Here is a 16,263-nt window from a genome sequence, read left to right as displayed (position 1 = left end):
CTGGTTCTCTGAAGTGCTGTTCGGATCTAAACCTATGATCTTGATATCATAAAGTGATCTTGAAGAATATACAGTGTGTGTAAGAAATAAGTGAAGGTTTAGAGAGAAAGAACTATTTGATCATATATTAGTAAAGAAGGAAATGGAAATTGTGTTATTGACCATAGCAAAGTTTAGCCTTATAAAGAGGTTACATGGGTTACTCACAATATTAGAATGAAAACAGAATCAAACAGAATTCCTAATAGAATTACCTAACCATACCACCAAGGCTAACTACATGTAACTTATAATCCTAACTGCTGATTACATTGTTATCTTTATGCATATCCTTGACAATAATGGGAATTAGGCAGAGATCATTTTTTTTTCTTACAGTGTTCCCAAACAACTCAGTCATATCAAGTTCATCATTCTTGATTCCATTGGGAAGCTTCCAATCAAAATGATAAAGAAATTGAGCAAGTGACAACTCCATGTTTGGTGTAGCAAATGCAATCCCGGGACACATTCTTCTTCCACCACCAAATGGAATAAACTCAAAGTTTGTGCCTCTATTATCAATTGAATAATTATCAACAAACATCTCAGGCTTAAATTCCATGGCATCAACCCAATAGGTTGGATCTCTTCCAATTGCCCAAGCATTGATAACAATTCTAGAATTGGCTGGAATTTGGTACCCATTGATTTGGCATGGTTCTTTGTTCTCTCTTGGAACTAACAATGGCACAGATGGATGTAACCTTAAGGTTTCTTTGATGATAGACTTAAGGTATGTCAATTGGTGCAATTCTGATTCATCTACATACCATTTGCTACCATAAACCCTTCTAACTTCAGATTGTGCTCTTTCCATCACACTTGGTTTCTTTATCATTTCAGCCATTGCCCATTCCACAACTGCTGAAGATGTTTCTCCACCACCAGCAAACATGTCCTGCAAATTGATTAATTATATCATTTTTTCTAATAAGATCAATCCATATATAGTTAACAGACTAACCAGGATGACTGCTTTGATATTGTCATCAGTAAAAAAATATTCAGAATCTTTTTGTTGAAATTTGAGAAGAACATCAACTAGATCTTCTCCTTCTTTGTCACATTTGCCACTATTTCTTCTATTTCTATGATCATCTATGATGTCTTGCAATATCTTATTAGACTTTCTGTGCACTTCTTCAAGCTTAGTCTTGCCTCTACTCATCATTTCAAGCAGTCCTCTAATTGAAGGATACAGATCAGCAATACAATTTCCTCCTCCTATTTGCGTTGCTTCCTCAACACATGATATAAAAACTTCCTGATAGCTATATTTTTTACTTATATTGTCAAATAAAAAACATACAATTATTAGATAGTAAATATGACAGAGTACAATAAAATAACAATAAAAATTGAATGTAAACTACAAATATTAAAATATGTATTAAATTATAAGAAATTTTCTTAATAATTATATTTGGAATGACATCACAATAATTCCAACAAATTACGAAGTTTTTTTCAGTAGTCTTAGAAAAGGTAGAAACTCAAGTGCACGGTTAATTTCATATGAAGTTAATAGTGAGAGTTGTTATATGATATATTTAGTCAAACTTGTCAAATCATTTAACGACTCTCAACTATCAACTTTACATAAAGTTAACTGCACCTGAATTTTCACCTTTAGAAACCTGCCCCTAAAGTAAATAATAGCTTTGCCAGCATGACATGTATCAACTATGACTATTATTACAGTAATTATGATAGTTATATAATTTTAAAACACTTTTAATATTTTTAAAATTAAAATAAGATCTTTTACAGTTTTACATATTTAAAATATTTTTTAATTTGAAAATAAAAATAAAAGAGTTATAAAAATATAAAAAAATATAATCTTTATTTTAACAATAATTTTTAAGTATTATCAAAATTATATAACTATTGATTAAACAATCTTAAAATATCAATAATATTAGAAAAATAAAAAATATATAAATTTATCTTATTTAATATTTATTAATTTATTAAATAATTAATAAATATTAAATAAGATAAATTTTGACTGTTTTTACCTAATTTTTTTTACTCAACATTTCTATGAAATATAGTAGTTAATTATAAACAAAAGAATATAAGATAATACGCATATGATGACTGATGATGAGAGCATAATTTTATTTTTGTACCAAATGCTATTCTAGCCGTTATTCCATAGGTCGTTGATAAAATCTTGTGAGAGAGATTGAAAATGGAGCCTTGACTTTGAGATATTGCTTTGACCAACTCTGAAACCTCTGCTTCTCTTATGTGCCTAAAAGATTGAACACGTTTTGTTGTTAATAACTCCATGCTACATATCTTTCGTACATGCCTCCAATAATCTCCATAGGGGCCAAAGGCAATGTTTGTGCAATTGTAAGTCATGACTCTTGCAAAGAGAAGGTTTGGCCTATCACAAAAGTTGAGATCTTGAGTCTTCATAATCTCTTGTGCCATTTCAGGTGATGTAACTATGATGTGGGACACTTCTCCTAGTTTAAGGTGCATTAAGGGTCCATATTTGGATGCTAAGTTTCTTAGGGTTTCATGGAGTTGTGAAGAACCAACAAATTGGTGGATATTTCCTATGAGTGGTAGTTTCCATGGTCCTGGGGGTAAATTGGTCTTACTAAAAGTGGATTTCTTAATAACTAAGTTGAATAGTACAAAGAGAAAGAGGAAGGTGGTGAGAATAAACAAAAGGTTTCCAAGATCCATGATATGCATGGTAGAAGGTTATATTTGCCTACCATTATATAATAGAAAAATTATTCTAAATGATTGTTAGAAAAATTTAATTATTAAAAAGAATTATTAATATTAAAATTATTAAGGAGGATTAATTTTATAATATAACAACAAGAATAACAAAGTCTTGTCCCACTAAGTGGAGTCGGCTACATGAATCAAACGTCGTCATTGTGCTCTGCCATGTATCATGTTAATAGAGAGACCGTTTTCATGTAGATCTCGTTTGATCATCTCATAAATGGTTTTCTTAGGTCTTCCTCTGTCTTTTACCCCTTGTCCATCTTCCATCTCATCCACCTTCTTGACTGGATGTTTTATCGGTCTTCTTCTTACATATCCAAACCACCTGAGATGCGATTCAACCATCTTTTTCACAATGGGTGCTACTCCAATTCTCTCCCTTATATTTTCGTTCCTTATTTTATCCAATCGCGTATGACCACTCATCCATTTCAACATTTTAATCTTTGCCATTTTATCCAATCTCTTAAAAGGATTAATTTTATAATATTTAAAAAATAAAAATTTAATTATTTTTAAATTAAGATAAGAAAAATTATATATAATAAAAATTATAAATTTAATATTGCTCGATTATATATTTATTTTATTTTTTTTATAAATTTTTTCACTCTAGATAATTCTTTCTAGTGGTAACATAAGGTGTTATATATAAATATAAATTAACGAAACAAATCAAATGTATTTTGTTGCTAAAATATTTATGGCAGTTAAAGATTAGTGACTAGATATATCGGCGGAGTGAGTCGGGCACTGATGAGATTGCTTGGTATGCTGAATTCTCTTAATTTCCACTGATAATTAATTCAGGCCCCACTTATTAGATATGGACATTTATTAAGAACCAATTGAACTTACTGTTTTGACCCGTTTTGTAGCTAGTGAAATTGTTTGGATATATAAGATGATTTTAAATTAAATTATTAATTTTTATTGTTCAAAGCAATATAAAAATATTTTGAGAAAAAAGTTAAGATTTAGCTAAAAGGTCCGTTAATAACATTATGTAAAAAGATAATGATAGAAATTGTTTGATAATGTTTATGTATTAAAATATAACAATTTTGCCTTTTTAATAATATATAATAATTAGTAAGCTTTGTCTTTTTATATAGTACTCTTGACTACTAGTACGTTTAAGATATTTGTTAGAAGATTTTAAAAAGTATCCCTAATAAAATATACTATCAGTTATCGAGACTGTGTTAAAATATAAATGTTATAGAATTGTATTGATCATGTAAAAATATTTTAGACCGAGCTAGATGTATACATATAGAGAAAACATGAAGAGCCAAAAAATTTAGTATATAATGTGTATAATAGAGATAAAATTAAAATTAATATTAAATAATAATTAAATTAATTAATTTTTAATAATTTATAATTTAAAATTTAAAATAAATAAAGATTTGCAACAATTACGTACACTGTAAAAATGACTTTTTTCTCTCATGTGATGTGATTTTTTTCTTGTCTAGTTTCTTCTTATCTCACCCGTGTCACGCTACTATCAACAGCAGTCGCCGTCGCCCATAGCTCTGCCGTCGTCCGTAAAAATTAAACTCATTCACAATACGAATGGTCACTCCTATTCTCACCATATGCTCCCAGTTTCCGGTGCCTCTCTTGCTGCCGCAGCCTCATCTATACCGTTGTCACCCCTCTCGGCCGACTGTGCCGCCGATGTTGCCGCCGCAGAATCCAGTCGACGCCACCACGGATTCCCGCATACGCCGTCAAAAGCTCAACAATGCCGCTGTTTGAATTAACCGTGTGAGTATGGTAGATATAACGCACGCGTGTTTGAACGCAATATCAAATCAAACACTCAATTGCTTACTTTTGATTCTCACTAATGTCTCCTCATTTGTTCAAACTTTTTTTTATTTTTTATTTCTCCAGTTTTATAGTTACATCAAATCATAAGACTCATGTGTCAAATTATACATTTTTTTTAATAAAAATTAAATGATGATCATAGTTGCTTTTTCTGTTTATTCATCTCCTTCTTCTTCTATTTTAGTGATCAATTTAGGATGATCATTTTAGTAGGTATCCGAATGGTTATTTTAATTTTTATGTAGATAATTATTTTGATTGTATTGGATTTAGTTATATATAATTAAAATATGTTAGATGTTCAATTTATTAGGTATGCGAATGATTATTTTTATCCATAAGTGGATGGTTATTTTTACTAAGAGTGAGTGACGTGTGGCAAGTCAAGTAGTGATGGTGAAGTGAGATGATTATTGATGAAGGTGGGGGTGGCTGCCGGTTGAAAAAGAAGAGAGTATTGGAGTAAAATACTTTGTTAAATTAGGATTTCGAATGGTTATTTTTTTGAAATAACTAATTGGATTTTTTAAAATTTTGAAATTTGAAATTGGGGGATTTAAAATTTGACATTTGATGTAAAATAATTGAATGAGAGTTTTTGAATTTAGGTAATCTGTGGAGTAATTTTTATTATTTATCCTTATTGGAGTAAATAATAAGTTTATTGTACACATTGTCAAGATTTCTCACTATTTTCCTAGCAGAATTTATACATATATGTCACACGCAAGAATTTTAAATATTCTTTAAACATCAATATTTTAATCTATAAAAATTTTATATAATATATTAATTAAAATGATTAAAATATCATTATTTTAGATATATTTAAAAAAATTTTCAAACTATAAGCCTTTACACGTTATATGTTAAAGTTGTTAGCTGCCAATTAGTTAAGATGGTTACTTAATTATACCTAACTTCTGACTTTGGTATAGTAATGTATAGGTGATGCATTCTTCTTTGATTTTTCTGCTTCTCCATAACCCATATATATAATATTTGGTGAAAATTTATTACATGCAAATTTGAAATTTATATTTCACATTCGATAGATAATTTGATCAATTTAATTAAATTATTATTTAATACTTTTTAATTATTAATTTCATATGAATATACCTATATGTAAATATATGTTTATCTTAATATTTTTATACCCATTTTTTGAACCATTTTTTGGCAGCTTTTACAAACCATGACAAAGAACTTTAATTTGCATTTTTAAACCATGTATAATGACAATTTCAAACCGCCGTCGTTTACTGTGTGCTTAATATAGTAGTTATTCTAATGGTTATATATAAAATAGCTGCCACTTAGCTTCTATGCCGACAATTTATCTGTTATCATTTTTTAAACCGTTGTGGGTGATATTTAACAGTAGTTTAAATTAAACCGTCATGACTTGATCGAAAAATCGCCGTTGCTCGCAATTTTTGTTGTAGTGTTTGTTGACTATATACTCCACTTTAAAACAGTGCAATAACAACAGACTTATAAGTTATTAAAATTGAAATTTAATAGGCTTAACTCAACTTCAAAATTAATTAATTTATGAAATGAGAGATATTTTATATTTTTGAATTATTTATAGACTTTATCTTTGGGGTTATAGAATTTGTAATAGAAATAGAAAAATGATCAAATGTGGTGAATAAAAACATAATATATAAAATCACTTTTTTTTATTTTCTCACTCTAGGGATAATTTATATTAATTAGGGTTGATGATGAATAATGGAAATTAAGCAGAGATCATTTTTTCTTCTTATAGTGATCCCAAACAACTCACTCATATCAAGTTCCTCATTCTTGATTCCATTGGGAAGCTTCCAATCAAAATGGTAAAGAAGTTGAGCAAGTGGCAACTCCATGTTTGGTGTAGCAAATGTAATCCCGGGACACATTCTTCTTCCACCACCAAATGGAATAAACTCAAAGTTTGTGCCTCTATTATTATCAATTGAATAATTATCAACAAACCTCTCAGGCTTAAATTCCATGGCATCAACCCAATACGTTGGATCTCTTCCAATTGCCCAAGCATTGATAATAATTCTAGAATTGGCTGGAATTTGATACCCTTTGATTTGGCATGGTTCTTTGTTCTCTCTAGGAACTAACAATGGCACAGATGGATGTAACCTTAATGTTTCTTTGATGATACACTTAAGGTATGTCAATTGGTGCAATTCTGATTCATCCACATATCCTTTACTACCATAAACCCTTCTAACCTCAGATTGTGCTCTTTCCATCACTTTTGGTTTCTTTATCATTTCAGCCATTGCCCATTCCACAACCGCTGAGGATGTTTCTCCACCACCAGCAAATATGTCCTGCAAATGGATTAATTATAATAAAGGTTTTGCTAACAAACATATTAAGGAATTAATAATCTTACTAGTATAAAGAAAAAAATTATAAAAAAATTAAATAGTCAAAACTTTTGATGCATTTAAATTGTAATATAATATATATATATATATATATAAAGTTTTATCAGAAAATAAATGGTATGTTAGTAATTTCTGTTAATCTTTCATAAAAAAATTGATATAAGAACTAATTCATCTAATAAAATAAAATGAAAAAAAAATTACTATTAAGAGATGGGTTGTAATGAAATTGTTAAATCAGATTGAGCTCTTGTAAATTGTACTTGTAATAGTGCAGGTGTCCTTGAGTGTACTATATATATATATATGCATGCAAGTTATTATGACGGCTCATTTTTTTTGTTATGGAAACTTTGTTTGTGTTGTGCATGATTATGGGTTCCTGGCATGTTACATTAATAATTGTCTTGATTAGACTAACCTGGATAACTGCTTTAATGTTATCATCAGTTAAGGGATATTCAGAATCTTTTTGTTGAAACTTGAGAAGAACATCAACTAAATCTTCACTGCCTTCTTCTTCTTTACATTTGCCACCTTTTCTATTTCTATGATCATCTATGATGTCTTGTAATACCTTATCAGTCTTTATATACAGTTCTTCAAGCTTAGACTTGTCTCTACTCATCATTTCAAGCACTACTCTAATTGAAGGATACAGATCAGCAATACAATTTTTTCCTGCTATTTGCAATGCTTCTTCAAAAGATGATATAAAAACTTCCTGGTAACTATATTTTTTACCTATATTGTCAAATAAAAAACATACAATTATTAAATAACAAATATGATAAAGTTATATGTAATGAGATGTAAAATCCTGATAGAATTATCATAGTAAAAATTAATTATTATATTAAAAGAGTCTAAAATCTTACAACATTATTTATTTGTTAGTTTTTAGGGTAGAATATACTTTTTGTCCTTGAAATTTGATAAAAATTTTAAAAATATTCTTAAATTTTTTTTTAAATTTTGTCTTAAAATTTTTTTATTTGTATCAAATATACTTTTGATGATTAATTTTCCAAATAATTTAACACCAATTCAACAACAATTTTATAAGAACAACACTCAATACAAAAATAATCAAGCATCATTTTTATGTATTATTCTTAGATTGGTCTTAAATTTTTTGAAAATTTAGCCGCTTAGGATATATTTGATATAAATCGAAAACTTTTAGAACAAAATTAAAACAAAATAAAACTTAGAAGTATTTTTAAAACGTTTGTCAAATTTCAGAAACAAAAAGTATATTTTACCCTAATTTTTAATATAAGACTTTTTTTAATATTCCTCTTATGAGACTCCTAACATGTATAGTATATTTTTAAGAGTCAATATTAAAAAAATATTAAAAAATTATCACCACAAAAATTAACTATTATGATTAAAGAATCTAAGATCTTATAAATTTATTTTTAATATATAGTGGCTTCCCTAGGATTTTTTTACCATGATATTCTTGACAATAATAATAATAATAATAATAATAATAATAATAATAATAATAATAATAATAATAATAATAATAAAGTATTTGCGCTGTGAATAAATTTCTTTTTACCAAATGCTATTCTAGCCGAGATTCCATAGGTCATTGATAAAATCTTGTGAGAGAGATTGAAAATGGAGCCTTGACTTTGAGATATTGCTTTGACCAACTCTAAAGCCTCTGCTTCTCTTATGCGCCTAAAAGATTGAACACGCTTTACTGTTAATAACTCCATGGTGCATATCTTTCGTACATGCCTCCAATACTCTCCATAGGGGGCAAAAGCAATGTCTGTTCCATTGTAATTCATGACTCTTGCATAGAGAAGGTTTGGCCTATCACAAAAGTTGAGATCTTGAGTCTTCATAATCTCTTGTGCCATTTCAGGTGATGTAACTATTATGTGGGACACTTCTCCTAGTTTAAGGTGCATTAAGGGTCCATATTTGGATGCTAAGTTTCTTAGGCATTCATGGGGCATTGATCCTACAAGGTTGTGCATGTTTCCTATCATGGGTAGTTTTCTTGGCCCTGGGGGTAAATTCGTAATATCCCTCGAAGAACTAAATTTCTTAATGGCTATGTTCAATAGCATAAAGAGAAAGAGGAAGGTGGTGAAGATACAGATAAGGTTTTGAAGATCCATGATATGCATGGTAGAAGGTTGTATTTGCGTACCATTATATAATAAATTTAGGAAAAGTATATAGGTAGATAATGAAAATATTAAATAATGTGAATAATGAATATATTGAATATTTATTAATTTATTAAGTGTGCAAATAATTATTCTAATATTAAGATTTAGGTGAATAATTTGAGGGTGTAATGTATTTTTATTTTATTGAACCATTTTTAAAGTATATTATTCATATTGTTCACAAAAATTATTATTTATCTAACAAAGTCCATAAATTAATAAATTAATAACTATGATATGTTGCTCAATAATTGATTATAAGTTGTAATTATTACGAAAACAACAACTTAATAGTAAGGGTGCATGAACACTAACAAAAACTCAAGTAGTTTAGATGATTCAGCAATTGACCAAATAGCTCAAATTTAATGGTTGGAATAATTAGTTAATTTTAAATATAATAAATACATCAATATAGATGTTATATATATAATTATGAATATTAAATTAAATAATTTTTTTTAGTATTACCGTTATATTATATATATATATATATATATATATATATATATCTCTGGTTCAACAATATTAAATTGTATAAACTTTGGTTCCAGATTAATAATTAAGTAGATTTAATTTAATTTAAAAAATAAGTGGATGAAATTTTTATTTATAAGCACTTTAAAAAATAATATTTTTAAGGGATATAAAATTTAGGGTAATTCACATTAATAAACCAATATTCGCTCAATTTGATATGAATCACCCAAAATAAAAAACATAACGTAAATCACCTTAGTCATATCTCTATGCAAATCGAATTAACCAGAAGTCCAGATTAGATTTAGCTTTTTATATAAATCAAAACAGCCTGGTTCGATTTACACATATTTGTATGCTGTTCTAATAAATCTAATTAACATGTTTCGATTTATACATACATGTATGCTATCCTAGTAAATCTAAGCACCCTGTTTTGATTTAGCCTTGGACATTTGTCCATAGTAATTCGAAACAAACCGTTTCAATTTACGGGAATTGGAAAGCCTATAGTAATTCGGTTATGGCTGTTTCGAATTACCCACGGTTTCGTGCCCATGATAATTTGAATGAATCTAATTAGATTTACTGGGAGGATCCTTATAAATAGAGTTCGAATTGGACTCATTCGAACCACGAATCCAAAATGCTCAGAGAAACCTCAGCCCAAACACTCCAACATTTGATAAATAACGTGATGGGAGATAACTCAGATTGTCTTTATCGTTTGAACAGAGTTGCCCATATTGCTGGTATCATCAATGAAGAGGTTGGTGTATACAATTTTTTTTTCAAAAATAGAATTAAATATTTTACGTTAATGCTTTTTTGTCTCTTTTAATGATGGTCATTATTACAATTGTTAAACTAAATAGAGTGGTTAGATTAGTGGCTTAATAATCTCTAGAGATTGGACCGAGCAAGTTCTAATTTGGATAGTGGTTACAAATAAGTAGCAGAATATGAGTAGTGAAGATAATATGTAGTGAAACTTAGTTAGAGTAAGACTAGTCAATGGATTTGATGTTGTGATTTCGGTTGTTAGTAAAAATATTTTATTAGTATTAAACTTATTTTTATTAGGCCTAGATTGATGAATATATAAATTTATTTTGTGTTTGTACCCATAACATTATTTGGTTGTATTTATGGCATTATTTAGATTAAGATATGCATTAGTTGATATTGTTATGTAAATATGTTTTGATGTGGTCGTAAGAGACAATTTGTTATGTTGTTTATGTAGTCCCACCGATGTATCGGTAGCATGAGACGATAATAAGGTATGTACATGGATGAGAGGATCGTTTCGTACTTACAGATGACCAGTTTATACCATCTTACGAGGCTGAACGAGACTTGGTTTAGGTTGGATGAGCCGTTGGTGAATGCATTCGTAGAAAGATGGCATCCGGAAATGCACACGTTTCATATGTCGTTCGGAGAGTACACGATTACACTGCAGGACGTGGCGTACCAGTTAGGGTTGCCGATCGTTAGACAGTACGTCATGCCTGATGGAGTTTGAGCGATACATCGAGTGTGGTCGCCCAGTTTGGATGTGGTTCCAGGAGCAGCTGGGTGTTTCGCCTCATGCAAACTGCAACGACAAGTTTACAATGAGATGCAGTTGGATGCAGGACACATTCGGAGAGATTCCTGATGGCGCTGACGATGCCACTATTAGGAGATATGCCCGGGCCTATATCGTGATGCTTTTGGGGACTCTGCTATTTAGCGACAAGTCCGGTACTCTCCTGCACATTCAATGGCTGCCATACGTAGCCAAGTTTGAGGACATAGATGGGTACAGTTGGGGATTAACTGCTCTGTCATAGTTATAACGGTGCATATGCCGCGTGGCAAACAGAAACGTTGTGAAGTTAGCTGGTCCATTGCAGCTGCTTCAGTCATGGATCTTCTAGCAGTTTTCTGGTTTCAGGCCCGCTGAATATGATACTTTTGGCCGGCCTTTGGCCTTGAGGTGATGTTCTATTTATGTGCTATCTTTATCTTTTATTATTTGGAGTTATTTTCATTTAGTGATAACGTGTGTTTGGGGTGCAGGTGGTCAGGTCACAACCTAACTGCGAGCGAGAAGAGACCTTGAGTTGCTCATTGGAGGCTTAGGATAGATCTCCTACAGACTGGGGATGTCACTATTTTGTCAAATCTAAATAGTTAATATCTAATGTCAGCTTGGCAACACTGTATATCTAATGATGACGTTTTAAAACTACTTCTATGCACATTACATAGTCAATCCTTTTAGCCCAATCACTCATGGCAGGATCTTCGGAATGGAGAATATTAAACCAGTAGTCAAATTCAACCTCAATCTTGGCATAAGCCGCATTTACCAAAAGCCTTCGTGCATCCTTGCCCTTAAAGATTAGGACAAAATTGGCGGCCACATGTTGAATACAGAATGCACGGTAGGCAGCAGGTGCTACCCAACCTCCGTCGGGAGCTTCTAGTGCGGCTTTGATACCGTTGTGCCGATCCGGTATCATTAGAAGACCCAGTTGCGGAGTGATGTGCTGGCAGATGTGGGATAGAAAAAATGACCACGACTCAGAATTCTCACCCTTCCCAAGTGCAAATGCAACCAGTAGGATGTTGGAATTCTCGTCCTAACCAATCGCAACGAGCAATGTCCCCCCGTATTTGATGTACAAGTGGGTCCCGTCAATATTGACCAATGGCTTGCAATGTCGTAAGGCCTCAATACATGGTAGAAATATCCAAAAAATCCAGTGGAAATAGGAATGCGACTGATCCACTTGCTCACCCACTCGCACAAGGATCGTCCTCAGCACTGCAACACTACCCGGCATCGTCATCTGGATACCTAGTACCCATCACGACAACTCATTGTATGACTCATCCCAATTTTCGTAAATCTGTGCCATGGCCTTCTGCTTAGCCAACCAAACCCTCATGTAAGTCGGTATAAAACCGAAATGTGCAGTGCCTCTGTCGCATTTAGAAGTACCTTGATACACACGGCAGCATTAGCTCTAACCATTGGCAGTATGAATGCCGATATCACATAATAATCAAGACTCCTATGATCACTCGATATCAACGTGGCTAGACAAGTATAAGGTTCATTGTACTGTTTTACCTCCAAAATACCTTTACGCTGGCGGAGACTGATCCGAATCAACCATGTGCACCCGTTGCCAAATTTCTTACACTTTTCGCAGTACTTGCGATAATCAAACTCCACCACTTTATACTGAACACTGCGTCGGATGTTATAAGTCTTTACGCTTAACACGACTTCCTCTTTATCCTAAAACTGCTGACAACCTGAAACTTCACTAGTCCTCCAGCATCTTGTGTGTCTCTGGCACCAAATCCAATAGGTTCACCAAGAATCCCCTGCTATCTCATGGCATTCAAGTCTAAATTTGAAAAGTGCAGGAGGTACTGCTAAGTCCCTAAACTAAACATTGCACCACCATCAATTGGATTACTTCCTGCTATGTCATCATCACTATCATCGGCAATTATGTTCGGCTCCACATTGTCATCCTCATCATCATCCCGTAGTACATCGTCTATACCATCTGGTGCTCTACCCTGTAATGAAACCAGTGCCGTATCAGTAATACCTACTTCTCCGTCACCACTGCGGTTTAGATCAGCTGCGAAGGACGGGGAGGCAACCAACATTACCTTAGGCGTAATCACAGGCACGGATGACGAGGCACCACCAAGCCTCGAACTAGAACAGGCTGCCGTTGCTGGAGCTTGGGGAGCCCGGTTCGAACCGCTTGAGCTGGAGACCACACCTATAAGTTTGGCCAACAGCTCAAGGGTCCTGACCTCGGGAAACTGCCAATGACAATGGAATACTTCCAAATCTTCGTTACTCCCTATGAAGAACGAATCGTACTTCACGTCATCCCGCAAAACTGAAATCGAAATTCTATAGAATAATTTCTCAACCCGTTTCACGTCTTGCAACCCCAGTTTTTGGATTATAGAATTCAGGAACTCAGTGAAACTCGTTGAAGGTTTCAAAAAAACACTATGGGGATCCTTATCAGTAAATTTAATTTCAAAACGTGTTTTTTTCTTAATCGACCCTCTATAGTACACTAATACTAGAAAACTATCCTCACTAGCCATTGTATTTTACTCTCATACATAATTAACGTTCATATCATATTTATATAGGTTAGCCTCACAGTAAATCTAATCAGTCCCATTAGAATATATAAGGACAATATCAGGGTGTAATTTGAAATAGATTGTTTCGAATTACTATGGGCTCACGTGCATGGTTAAATCGAAACAGTGTGATTAGATTTACTAGGATAGCATGCATGCATGCATAAATTGAAACATATTGATTAGATTTACTAGGATAGCATGTAAAGATGTATAAATCGAACCAGACTTTTTCAATTTAATTATATGGAAAGCTAAATCTAATCTGACTCATTCGATTTATATAGAAATGTAATTAGGGTGATACACATGATGTTTTTTATTTTAGGTGATTCACGTAAAATTATTGGACGAATGTTAATTTATTAATGTGAATTATCCTAAAATTTATAATAAATTCAAAATATACTTACAATCAATTAGGCTCATTTAAAGTAAAAAAAAAATAAAAAATAAAAAAACGAGTGTCTAAATTCTTAAATTAAGATAATAAAATTTATATATTATAATAATTATAAATTCGATAACGGTTAATTTTTATTTTATTTCTTTATAAATCTTCAAACTTTAGAATTTACATAATTTTTTTTTTTAGTTGTGACTTAAGGTGTTATAAATAAATTAATGAAACAAATCAAAAGTATTTTGTTCCTAAAATATTTATGGTAATTAAAGATACGTGACTTGATATATCACCGTAGTGATGGGTCACTTATTGATGAGATTGCTTGGCGTGCGGAATAATTCCATGTGAATACAATAATGATCACACTACTCTACTCTAGTTAAGTCAAGCCCCACTTATATTAGATATGGACATTTATTAAGAACCAATAAAATTTACTGTTTTGGATATATATGATGTTTATGAATCAAAGAAAAAGTTTGGTAAGCCATAATTAACTAAAATTTTTCATAATTTACTTCATTTACATTACTTAATAACAGTTTTATTTTTTATTTTATTCTCTTATTATTTTATTTATCATATTCTTATCAACTTCACTTATTAATCATATTAATTATAATATCATATCTCTTACTATTAGATATTCTTATAATTAATATTTAATATTTTTTTATAATTTAATTTTTATATTTAATAAGGAAAAGTATATAGAACCAAAAGGTTACCAGCCAAAAACTAAACAAAACCACATTAATTTATATTAATAATTAATTTTAAATTTTTTAAATTCAAAATTTAAAAATTAAAAATTGATTAACTAAACCTAATTAAAACCTATAAAAACCTTCCTTTTATCTCTCACATTAATCTACCCACCTCTAACAATCAATCTCTCTCTCACCGGCAGGCCCTCTCCGCCTCCCAACCGCAACCCACTCCTCCAATCGCTTCCACTTCTAGTCGGAACTGTCTTTACCAGATCGGGAGCTTGTGAACCTTATGTTTGGACTCGAGTTTGAGTCTCGGAGTTTCCGCGCGTCAGCGCACGTGACTTCCCCCTCGGAGCCGGCGTCAACAGCGACAGAAACAGGCGCGTCGAGACCGAGTAGCTCCGGCATAAGCCTGAGGCCGATTGTGCTATCTAAGGAGGCGACGGAGGCCATCAATGATGAGCCGGTTTGTCCGAGGCCATTTAGTTTTGACTTTGAGCATCCAACATGCACTGAAGAGGATGTCAAGGAGCTCATATCCAACATGCACTGAAGAGGATGTCAAGGAGCTCATATGGAGGGAATTTGTCAAGTTCAATCCAGATCCACCTTCTCACTAATTGATTTCTGTTACCACATAAATACCATCATCATCCTATGTAGATGATTTGCTAGGGACAACAAACTTCTCTTCCTTTGTAATCTTAGACTTAAATGTCACCAACCAGGTTATAAACAAAATTTCTCGTGGATGTTACAAGCATTTAAACAAAAATATAAAAAAATATTCATCTAATATGAAAAAAAACATCCTAATATTTAACAAAAGAAATATCTAATTATATTTTAGCAAAAATAATTAAATATCTATAAAATTTTAAAAAAATGAAATTTTTAAAGAAATAGAGGCATTCACATTTGCAATACAAAAAAATTCAAAAAATATATAAAAGAACATTCATTTAGTATGAAAAAGAAACATTCTGATACTTAGCAGAAGAAACATCCATATATATTAATTCGTAGAAATTTTGGATTCACCAAAAATATTTTGGCTGATTTTTGGCTAATACCCTTTTGGTTCCCTAGCATTGCTCATTTAATAATACATTAAATATTAATAATAATAATAATAGACGGTAATGATAATATATATTAATTGAGTTAATTGCACTTGATTCTTTGTTTCTCTTAAGGCATTTAATACCAATCAATAGAGATACGAAAAAATTATTAAT

At 31.4% G+C, this 16,263-nt stretch overlaps 3 protein-coding genes across 3 annotated transcripts; all 3 read right to left on the bottom strand.

The window, feature by feature from the left end:
• Positions 1-184: 184 nt before the first annotated feature.
• Positions 185-2,748, bottom strand: LOC107607977 (cytochrome P450 71D10-like). The gene is made up of 3 exons (XM_088495173.1): positions 2,178-2,748; positions 1,007-1,326; positions 185-940 (listed from the first exon to the last, which is right to left on the bottom strand). The coding sequence occupies exons 1-3, from the start codon at positions 2,746-2,748 to the stop codon at positions 296-298; spliced, it is 1,536 nt and encodes a 511-aa protein (XP_088351299.1). The 3' UTR covers positions 185-295.
• A 3,547-nt stretch (positions 2,749-6,295) lies between these two features.
• On the bottom strand, positions 6,296-9,200 carry LOC148550130 (cytochrome P450 71D10-like). The gene is made up of 3 exons (XM_088495172.1): positions 8,617-9,200; positions 7,468-7,790; positions 6,296-6,986 (listed from the first exon to the last, which is right to left on the bottom strand). Exons 1-3 carry the CDS (start codon positions 9,197-9,199, stop codon positions 6,366-6,368), a joined length of 1,527 nt encoding a protein of 508 aa, XP_088351298.1. The 5' UTR covers position 9,200; the 3' UTR covers positions 6,296-6,365.
• Positions 9,201-11,940: 2,740 nt separating this feature from the next.
• Positions 11,941-13,864, bottom strand: LOC148550129 (uncharacterized). The gene is made up of 3 exons (XM_088493377.1): positions 13,182-13,864; positions 12,720-12,972; positions 11,941-12,357 (listed from the first exon to the last, which is right to left on the bottom strand). The coding sequence occupies exons 1-3, from the start codon at positions 13,862-13,864 to the stop codon at positions 11,941-11,943; spliced, it is 1,353 nt and encodes a 450-aa protein (XP_088349503.1).
• Positions 13,865-16,263: the final 2,399 nt, after the last annotated feature.

Source organism: Arachis ipaensis, chromosome B7 (assembly GCF_059453495.1).
Source record: "Arachis ipaensis isolate K30076 ecotype BB chromosome B7, ASM5945349v1, whole genome shotgun sequence".
Lineage (NCBI taxonomy): Eukaryota > Viridiplantae > Streptophyta > Magnoliopsida > Fabales > Fabaceae > Arachis > Arachis ipaensis.
This window is presented reverse-complemented; position numbering and strand designations above follow the sequence as displayed.